This window comes from Urocitellus parryii, chromosome 7, assembly GCF_045843805.1.
Source record: "Urocitellus parryii isolate mUroPar1 chromosome 7, mUroPar1.hap1, whole genome shotgun sequence".
Classification (NCBI taxonomy): Eukaryota; Metazoa; Chordata; class Mammalia; order Rodentia; family Sciuridae; genus Urocitellus; species Urocitellus parryii.
Genome location: NC_135537.1, coordinates 68,549,260 through 68,559,869, shown reverse-complemented (window position 1 = coordinate 68,559,869; position 10,610 = coordinate 68,549,260). Strand labels below are relative to the sequence as shown.

The 10,610-nt window shown below is 37.0% G+C and overlaps 1 protein-coding gene across 1 annotated transcript in view; it reads left to right on the top strand.

Annotated features, from left to right (window-relative positions):
• The first annotated feature begins 227 nt into the window (after positions 1–227).
• The window catches only part of Vcpip1 (valosin containing protein interacting protein 1), a 28,638-nt gene continuing 18,255 nt past the window's right edge, over positions 228–10,610 (top strand). The window contains exon 1 of the mRNA XM_026410015.2: positions 228–3,193. Coding sequence (XP_026265800.1) covers positions 481–3,193 — 2,713 coding nt within the window. The 5' untranslated portion in view covers positions 228–480. The remainder of the gene's footprint in view (positions 3,194–10,610) is intronic.

Sequence of the window (10,610 nt, the reverse complement as noted above, 5' to 3'; positions counted from 1 at the left end):
GACACCATCTTCCTTTTTGCACCCCCTTCCTATTGCCTTCCTCTTCCTTCTCTCCGTGGGCTCTGAACCGCGTGGCATCACCGTATTTGTAGTTCCTTCTGAAAGAAAGATCCTTAACACTCGATGGCCAAGAGCGGCCGGAAGACTCTAATTCCCAGAGGGCAGAGCGGAAGCTGCGCCTGCGCACTCTCAATGAGGGCGTGTATGTCTGTCTGAGGCGGAGAGAGCGAGAGTGAGTGAGTGTTGAGTGCGGGGTGGGGTGGTGGCCGTTACGTTCGGGGCAACGGCTACGGCAGTGAGAAGTAAGAAGAGAAACAACGTCCGGCGCTTCCGCCTTCGCTTAGGAGGAGGAGGAGCTGGTAGGGAAAGGAAACTGATTCGCCCTGGGCCTGGACTAGATCGAGTCGGGCCGGTGGGGTCTAGGTTATGAGCCTTTGAGGGTCGCTTGGGACGCGGAGCGAGACACGAGAGCCAAGAGCTATGTCTCAGCCGCCGCCGCCGCCTCCGCTGCCGCCGCCACCTCCTCCCCCTGAGGCTCCGCAGACTCCGTCGTCTTTGGCGGCGGCGGCAGCAGCTGCTCCGGGGGGGCTCTCGAAGCGGAGAGACCGGAGAATCCTTTCCGGGAGCTGCCCGGATCCGAAGTGCCAGGCGCGTCTGTTCTTCCCGGCCTCCGGTACTGTCAGCATCGAGTGTACCGAGTGCGGACAGCGGCACGAGCAGCAACAGCTGCTGGGGGTGGAGGAGGTGACCGATCCGGACGTAGTGCTGCACAACCTGCTGCGGAACGCTCTGCTCGGGGTGACGGGAGCACCCAAGAAGAACACGGAACTGGTAAAGGTGATGGGCCTTTCCAACTACCACTGTAAATTGTTGTCGCCCATATTAGCTCGCTATGGAATGGACAAACAGACAGGCCGGGCCAAGCTTCTCCGGGATATGAACCAGGGTGAACTGTTCGATTGCGCTTTACTGGGTGACCGCGCTTTCCTTATAGAACCAGAGCACGTTAACACAGTGGGCTATGGCAAGGACCGCTCGGGAAGCCTTCTATATTTGCATGACACTCTTGAGGATATCAAACGAGCCAATAAAAGTCAGGAATGCCTCATTCCAGTGCATGTGGACGGGGATGGACACTGCCTGGTGCATGCTGTGTCTCGAGCTCTAGTAGGCCGGGAGCTCTTCTGGCATGCCCTGAGAGAGAATCTAAAACAGCACTTTCAGCAACACCTGGCCCGATATCAAGCCCTATTTCATGACTTTATCGATGCCGCTGAGTGGGAGGACATTATCAATGAGTGTGATCCTCTGTTTGTGCCACCTGAGGGTGTTCCCTTAGGTTTGAGGAACATCCACATATTTGGCCTTGCTAATGTGTTGCATCGTCCCATAATTCTGTTAGATTCCCTTAGTGGCATGAGAAGCTCTGGTGATTATTCAGCCACCTTTTTGCCTGGGCTCATACCTGCAGAGAAGTGCACTGGAAGAGATGGTCATTTGAACAAACCAATCTGTATTGCATGGAGTAGCTCTGGTAGAAACCATTATATTCCTTTGGTAGGCATAAAAGGGGCTGCTCTGCCCAAACTGCCTATGAATTTGCTTCCTAAAGCATGGGGTGTGCCTCAGGACCTTATTAAAAAGTACATCAAACTCGAGGAAGATGGTGGTTGTGTTATTGGAGGTGACAGAAGTTTGCAAGATAAATACTTACTTAGGCTTGTTGCTGCTATGGAAGAAGTCTTTATGGATAAACATGGTATCCATCCTAGTTTAGTTGCTGATGTCCATCAGTATTTCTATAGAAGGACAGGAGTGATAGGAGTTCAGCCTGAAGAGGTTACAGCAGCTGCTAAAAAGGCAGTAATGGATAATCGCCTTCACAAATGTTTGCTCTGTGGTGCCCTTTCTGAACTTCATGTTCCTCCAGAGTGGTTGGCTCCAGGAGGGAAACTGTATAACTTGGCAAAAAGTACTCATGGACAGCTGAGGCCTGACAAAAATTATAGCTTTCCCTTGAACAATTTGGTTTGCTCATATGATTCAGTGAAAGATGTTCTGGTACCAGACTATGGGTTGAGTAACCTAACGGCTTGTAATTGGTGCCATGGCACATCTGTGCGAAGAGTCAGAGGAGATGGATCTATTGTGTATTTGGATGGAGACAGAACTAATTCTAGGTCCACTGGTGGCAAATGTGGTTGTGGATTCAAACACTTTTGGGATGGTAAAGAGTACGACAATCTGCCAGAAGCTTTCCCTATCACTTTGGAATGGGGAGGAAGAGTGGTCAGAGAAACAGTGTACTGGTTTCAGTATGAAAGTGATCCATCTCTGAATAGTAATGTTTATGACGTTGCAATGAAACTTGTTACCAAGCATTTTCCAGGTGAATTTGGGAGTGAAATCCTCGTTCAGAAAGTTGTCCACACCATATTGCATCAGACTGCCAAAAAGAATCCTGATGATTATACTCCTGTAAATATAGATGGTGCTCATGCCCAAAGAGTCGGAGATGTGCAAGGACAAGAATCAGAATCTCAGCTTCCAACTAAAATTATTCTTACTGGACAGAAAACAAAAACTTTGCACAAGGAAGAATTAAATATGAGTAAAACTGAAAGAACTATTCAACAGAATATTACGGAACAGGCTTCTGCAATGCAGAAACGGAAAACAGAGAAGTTAAAACAAGAACAAAAGGGGCAGCCCAGAACTGTTTCTCCCAGTGCCATTCGTGATGGGCCATCCTCTGCACCTGCCACCCCTACCAAGGCTCCCTATTCACCTACAACTTCCAAGGAGAAGAAGATTCGAATAACAACTAACGACGGAAGACAGTCCATGGTTACACTTAAGTCTTCAACAACCTTTTATGAACTTCAGGAAAGTATAGCCAGAGAATTCAACATTCCTCCATATTTACAGTGTATTCGCTATGGCTTTCCTCCTAAAGAGTTAATGCCACCACAGGCAGGAATGGAAAAGGAGCCAGTTCCTTTACAGCACGGTGACAGAATCACAATAGAGATTCTAAAAAGCAAAGCAGAAGGTGGTCAGTCTGCTGCAGCACACTCTGCCCACACTGTGAAACAAGAAGAGATTGCTGTTACTGGTAAACTGTCATCTAAGGAACTTCAAGAGCAAGCTGACAAGGAGATGTACTCCTTATGTCTTTTAGCAACATTAATGGGTAAGATCAATTTAACTCAAATGATATTTTTAAATTGTGAATGTAATGTTTCTTTGGAGAAAAAAAAATCTGGTTACTGTAAATATTTGATTATCAATTTTCAGAGAAAATTGTTTCGTGATTTTGATTGTAGATGTTTAACATGATTATTGAGTGACTATAAGGAAAATAACTACAAAGTGAAAGTAATTCCTCAACTGTCACCAGATTATTTAAATATATCTTGTTTTTACAGTAGCTTTTCTTTTTAAAAAATGGATTTTTAATGTATCTATTTAAAGCCTTTTCATTTTTTTCCTCTAAGCTCTCTTTGGACTTTCCATCTTGTTCATTTTTCATTTATTTTTAAATTTCATTTTCCTGCCTGTCATGTGACTAGGACTTCCTGCTTGATGAATTGCAGTTTCTGGTGTTTATTCTTGCTGCACTCCTTTCTAAGAGTCTCTCTCCTCTGTTTCCTGTTCTCTTTCCTAATTCACTACAGTTTTCTCATGTGTTCATTTGATATGTGTTTAGGTAATTTTAGTGCTGAGTGAATCTTTACTATCTATTATAATGAACTATTATAGCTCATGCGAAACATAAGAAATAGATAGATGTTAATGGGGCTAAGAAGTATTTCTTTTTAAAAATGCAACATAAAGGAAAATATCATCCAAATATGTAATTTAAAGCTTTAGATGATTTGGGATATTGTTCAGTGGTGCACCTTTCACATTATCTGTATTTGCTTAGTCTTTGTTTTTAAGTCACTGTTAATATGCTTTACTGAGTCTTTTAAAGTATGAAGTAAAATATAAATATTTTAGATGTTAGAACAGTCTTATTTTTGCTAAAATTAGAGCTTTCAACTAGAAGGGGGGTGTGGGTTTTGATTGTGTTTTTTAAGAGTGCTAAATAGCAGTGAGTTGGCCTTGACCTGCTAAAATGAAGATTGTTTTTTCCTGGATTATTAAATTTGGGGACTCATTAGTTAGTGGGAGATCTACAAACTCTGCACAAATTTATAACTTGATATTGTTGATTTTAGTTTGGTAGACATAGTAATTGAATTGGAGTATATATAAGGACTTGTCCTAAGCTGTTTACATATTTCTGTCTCTTTTAATTAAGAGTTTTTAGTTTCTTAGAAGCTGCATGGGAATAGAGGAAAGATGATGTGATCTTTGGAGACAGACCTAGAATTTGAATGTTGGCTCCACTACTTATTAACTTAGTGATTTCAGGCAAACTACTTAATTCCTCAGTACTTAAGTTGCCTCTTTATACAAAATACCCTTTGAAGTTTGTATGTAAGGGCAATAGTGAAATATTCCTAGAACTCTATAAAATTTTAAATAACATCCATTAAAAAATGGATAAAACTACATACATGCAGAAGGCATTTTAAAAGACTGGCATTCTCCCTAGTCAAAAACAGGGAAGAGATGGTCTTCCTCAATACAAGATGAACTCCTGAGAATGTGGCTCATATCTTATCTAACCTTGTATATTCAGTTCCTACTATATTGCCCAGCAGTTTTGATTGAATTCAATAGGTGACATTAACTCATCTAAAGAAAGGCTGTATCTGCAGAAATGGAATGGATGGTCAGCACTGAACATTGAAAAAGAGTCTGAAAAGCAGAATTTGGCAATGTTTATACACTGCTGTACAAAGGAAAAAGATACATCATCTGGGGTTCATGATAATTCTGGTAACTAGCAAGGTAATCTTTGCTGAAGGACAGGAATATTATATCAGTCCTGCCATGGCCTCTGAGAGATCTCAATCTCTTTGCCTGATTCCATATTCATGAAGGATTTATTTTTATTCACTTAGTTTCCTGATAATAAATTGTGATGTACAGGTGAGAGTGCAGATAAAGATTATCTTTAGAAGGCTATGTTCTCCATTGTGGATTAATAAATTGGCATGGGTGGGATTATGATCATTGGTCTTGAATACTGGAGCAGCAGGATAATATATTTCTTCTTTTGTTTGTTTTTAATATTTATTTTTTTAGGTGTAGATGGACACAACACAATGCCTTTATTTTTATGTGGTGCTCAGCATCGAACCCGGGGTTCCACTTGTGCTAGGCAAGTGCTCTACCGCTGAGCCACAGTCCCAGCCCCAGGATAATATATTTCACAATGAAAATTACAAAAATGTAATTCTGCTTTTAGTTACCTTTTTTTTTTCTTTTAGTTGTAGATGGGCCTTTATTTTATTTATTTATATATGGTGCTGAAGATCTAATCCAGTGCCTCACACATGCTAGGCAAATGCTCCATCACTGAGCCACAACCCCAACTCCTATTTACCTTTTTTGAATTTGGTGTGAGCTTCCTGGACCTGAAAATCTGAGAACTAGACCATGAACTGATATGAGTTTACCAAGATAATGTCTTTCTGTTCTGATCCCTTCCCTCTTCACCTGTAGTATTTTAAGTTGCTGTCCACAAATCCACAGTTTCTTTATATCTTCTACTTCCATTGTCAACACAAATAATTTGAATGTAAACATGTTTTAATTTTATAGCAGTAGCACTTGAGAGATTTTCTGCTTTAAAGTACTAAGACAGTGCCTCTCCCTCTCTCAATATTATTTTTATCCCTCGAATTTTCTTATAACTATGAATTATATAGAAATATTATTTTAAATATATATATATATTTTTTATTTATATGTGGTGCTAGGGATTGAACCCAGTGCCTCACACATGCTAGCACTCACCCCAGCACTCCTAGATATTCTTAATAAAAAGATATGTTTATAAAAATGTCAATTTGGGGATAATTATATGCACACAACTGTATAGAAAGAGTACAGGGGAACTTTTGGTGTTTTCGAAAATTTAGAAAAGATTAGAAAATTGCAAATTTTGAAATGTAGAAAGTACTTTGTGAATTAATAAATGTGAAATAAGCTGCCTCTGTGTTAATGTAGAAAATAGTTTCTCAAGCTTTATACTATTCAAATTGTGGGCTCCCTGTCATTTAGGGTTAGGATTTAAATAAATATTCCCCTCTAAGATTTTTTTGTTTTATGGTGGTACTAGAGATTGAACTCAGGATCCAGGTGTGCTGTGCCACCAAGCTACACCCCAGTGCCTTTTTTTTTTTTTTTTGGCCAGGGTCTCACTAAGCTGCCCAGGCTGACCTTGAACTTTCTATCCTTCCTGCCTCAGTCCCCCAGGTCACTGGGATTACAGGCATTTTGCCACCACCCCTGACTCCTTCTTAGGGTTTGAGAGAGACCTTTGCTGATCATTCAAAGTAGGTTACCTCTATTTCTATACCGTTTTCATTTCCCTTATAGCACCTATCACAAGTTTTAATGATCTTATTTGTTGGTTTAATTATTTATTTACTTCTCTCACAAGATCATAAAGTCCACAAAATATCATAAAGTACATAGTATTTTAGAAAACCTCATTGTCATATGTATATATAGAAATTATATGTCTTCATTAAATAGGCTGACTGTGTAATAGCCAGGAACATATTTATTCCTTCTTTTGCTTTTAAATAGAATGTTCATTGAATAGAATTTGTCTGTTATATATGTCAACAAAACAATGAGTAAGTGCATGGGTCTTTTACTCTATATAAACCATTCATGGAACTAGTCGTTTTGAATTACATGGTGGTATAAAATAAAATAAACGGATTCTACCTATAATATATCACATGTTTTAATCTGTTTTTTTTAGACCACTGAACTTAATTTTTTATAGACCATCATCTTCAAATAGTACTTGCATGATCCCAATTCTAGCTTTGCAAAATATGTTACTAAAATTTCTTGTAGATCAGTGTGTGTGTGTGTGTGTGTGTGTGTGTGTGTGTGTGTTTTCATGGTAAATATGATGGTTGGTACATGATGCACCAAAAATATGAGGCTAGTTTCTTTTTTCTTAGTATTATATTTCATTGTTTCTAGTTTTGTTTTGTTTTCCCAAGAGGTAAAGACAGGTTTAAGGTGAAAAACAGAATATGTCATTTGGAGTTATTTAAATGGAATTAGTTTACTAATAATTTTGATATTGGTTCAATCCCCAGTATCAAAAATAAAAAATACACGATATTTTGTAATTTTATTATTTTGTAATACTTTTTTTCCTTCTTTTTTTGGTAGCACTGAGGACCAAATCCAGGGCCTTGTGCATGCTTACAAGCAAATGCTTCACCACTAACTGTAACCCAAGCCCCATAACACCTCTTGATGTCTATAAGTGCCTTGAGATTTTCCACAATCACATTTGAGATTCAGATGTTTAATTTTTTATGATCTTGAACGTGAATATTATTATTGCATTTTTATGTTTTATTTTCAAATGTGTGAAGGACAGTTTTAAATCTAGGTAGTATTTGTGCATATTATTCTTTATATGCCATCTGATAGCCTTTCTATTGATATATATGTAATGTTGGGGCAGCCTTCATAAAATTGAATAAAACTAATACATATAGATGTATCTTAAGATAAATAATGCACATTATAAATGGAGATTTTATATAATCATGCTTTGAAGATTTAAGTATTTATTCCTTTCTGTGCTCAACTATCTCTTTTTTCCTTCATGCTTTTCAACTACAAGATAATAGTTTTAAAATTTCAATGGGGGGAGGGTAAAATATGGTAGTTCTTAACATTTCTTAACATTTTCACTTCCCAGAGAAAATCATTATTAATGTGTTGGAATATATCCTTTCAGACTGTGTGTGTGTACACATCTATACACAATTGTGCATGTATGTGTGTTAGAAATATATCCTTTAATACTGATTCTAATCCTAAAAGCTGTATGACTGGTTACTCTTAAGGTAATAAGTATGAGATGAGAAAATGGTATGCTTTTCTTAGAAAGTTTTAACTATTGGTAGAGTAAATAAATTTTTAAATGGGAGAATCTATAGGAAGAGGGGAGAGGTGGCAACAATTTTTTTAGCAAATTAATACCTTTAGGATTCTCTCTAGTAGAAACAGTCCTGTAAATTTAGAACTACTTATTCAAATTATTTTAAAAAATTGGAATTATTTATTTCAAATGTGTTGTTTATTTTATGATGGTAGATACTTGATTTTAGAGTTTTAAGTATTTCTTTTGGAGCTTTATATTTCATACAAACATTAGATTTTGAAATTTACTACCTTACTTCATAAATTGCAAAGTAGAAACCTCAATTTGCCTTTTTATTTATTTAATATACTTTTATTTTTAATTGGCACATAGTAATTGTGCATATTTATGGTGCTCAAGGTGACATTTCAATACATGTATACAATGTATAATGATCAAATCACAATTATTGGCCTATCACCTAGGTCATGTTTTATTTTATGTGTTGGGAATCCTCTCTACTAGCTCTTTTGGATTGAACAATTAATTATTGTCAACCATAGCTATCCACTGTGCTGCACAAAGTTAGAATTTATTTCTCCTATTCAACTTCCCAAAGTTAGAATTTATTTCTCCTATTCAACTTCCCTGTCTACCCATTAACCATCCCTTTTCCATTCCTTCCTTCCCCATAATCTTCCCCCAAATTGCCTTTAAATATTTAAAATTTGAAAATTGTATGATGACCTTTTAAACTCACTTTTAACCCCATTTGGTTATTAGAAAAAGTTAGAAAACATATTTTGAATTTTTTTAAACAATTTTTTTTAAATAAAATATTTCTTATCAAATGGGAAAAAATTGGATAAATGAAAGGAAAAAACATCATTACCATATTTAACCATTACCATATTTAACCACTATTTAGGTAGAACTCAAAGATGTAGAAGGAAAGACTGGTGGGAGACAAGGTGTGAACAGAAATCATTTATGGTGGTATAGTGGTGGTATAGACTTTTTCTATATTTATTTATATATGTATTTATTTTATATATATGTATATATATGACAGTGGAATGCATTACAATTCGTATTACACATATAGAGCACAATTTTTCATATCTCTGGTTATATACAAAGTATATTCACACCAACTTGTGTCTTCATAAGTGTACTTTGGATAATAATGATCATCACGTTCCACCACCGTTTCTAATCCATACCCCCTCTCTTCCCCTCCTACCCATCTGCCCTATCTAGAGTTCGTCTATTCCTCCTATGCTCCCTTTCTCTATCCCACTATGAATCAGCCTCCTTTTTCTATATTTATATACACATAGAATACATTGGAAAGAAGAATTTTACTGTTGTTCTTTGAAGAAACAGTTAAATTATAAAGTGAAACTAATTGAAAACTATAGTAGAAAAATACTCATTAACATATTTGATAGAGATGTTACCATACCATTCCTATTCTGTAAGAGTTGCTTTCTAGTGAAATGGTAGAAAAAATCATTGTCACTTTGTTTCTGCTATTATTTTGGTTTATTAGATTCTTGAAAACAGATGGTACTATTAATTGTTTTGTAGTATACTTTAAAAAACAGTTATCAGTATGCTGCTTCAGTTTTTTCTGGATTGCTTTCAGGCATTGTTTAAAATAAAAAAATTCATTTGTAATATTCTTTCTATACATTCATTCAACCATTACTAAGAATGCTATTGTTTGTTCAGCACTGTGTCAAGTCTTGGGAATGGAAAATCTGATAGGCCACTGACCTTGCCCTGAATCTGAAAATCTTTTTAGTTTAGAAAGAGAAAGAGGAAAAGTAAACTAAATTAGCCTGCAGTATGTTAGGGTCTAAGGTATTGATGTAGATGTGAACCTCAAAGAAGGAGACCTATGTAACTATTTCTCAGAAAAACCTAGAGGGAATGACACCTAAATTGAGTTTTAAAGAATGTGTAACAATTATTGGCCTTTAGGGAATTAGAGCCATGTGGTTTTGTTGCTTTATAAAAATCAAGACTAGGTATGATGTGAAATGGAACAGCAGGTAAGGGTCAACTCTTCCACAGCGCTTTTTATGCCATGAGAAAGGAACCTGAATTTTACCATATGGGTTTGGGAAACCAGTAAAGGTTTAACTCTGAAGGCTGTTTGGTAGATGGATTTGGGGAGCACAAGACTCAAGGGAAAATCACATATGAGGTAGTGGCAGTAATCTAAGTAGAAAACAAGGCCTGATCAGAACAGTAGTAGTAGAAGGGATGAAGAGAAGTGTGAGACTCTGGTGGACTTGCCCTAAGTATCTGATCTTTGATCCCTTTTTTGGTTTCTTTTTTTTTTTTTTAATATTTATTTTTTTTTAGTTGTAGTTGGATACAATACATTTATTTATTTATTTATTTATTTATTTATTTATTTATTTATTTATTTATATGTGGTGCTGAGGACTAAACCCAGGGCCTTGTACGTGCTAGGCGAGTGCTCTACCACTGAGCCACAACTGCAGCCCCCTTTTGTCATTTCTATTACCAGTAAACATGACTTCATTGAAGGTATTTGTATACCAAAGGAAATAAT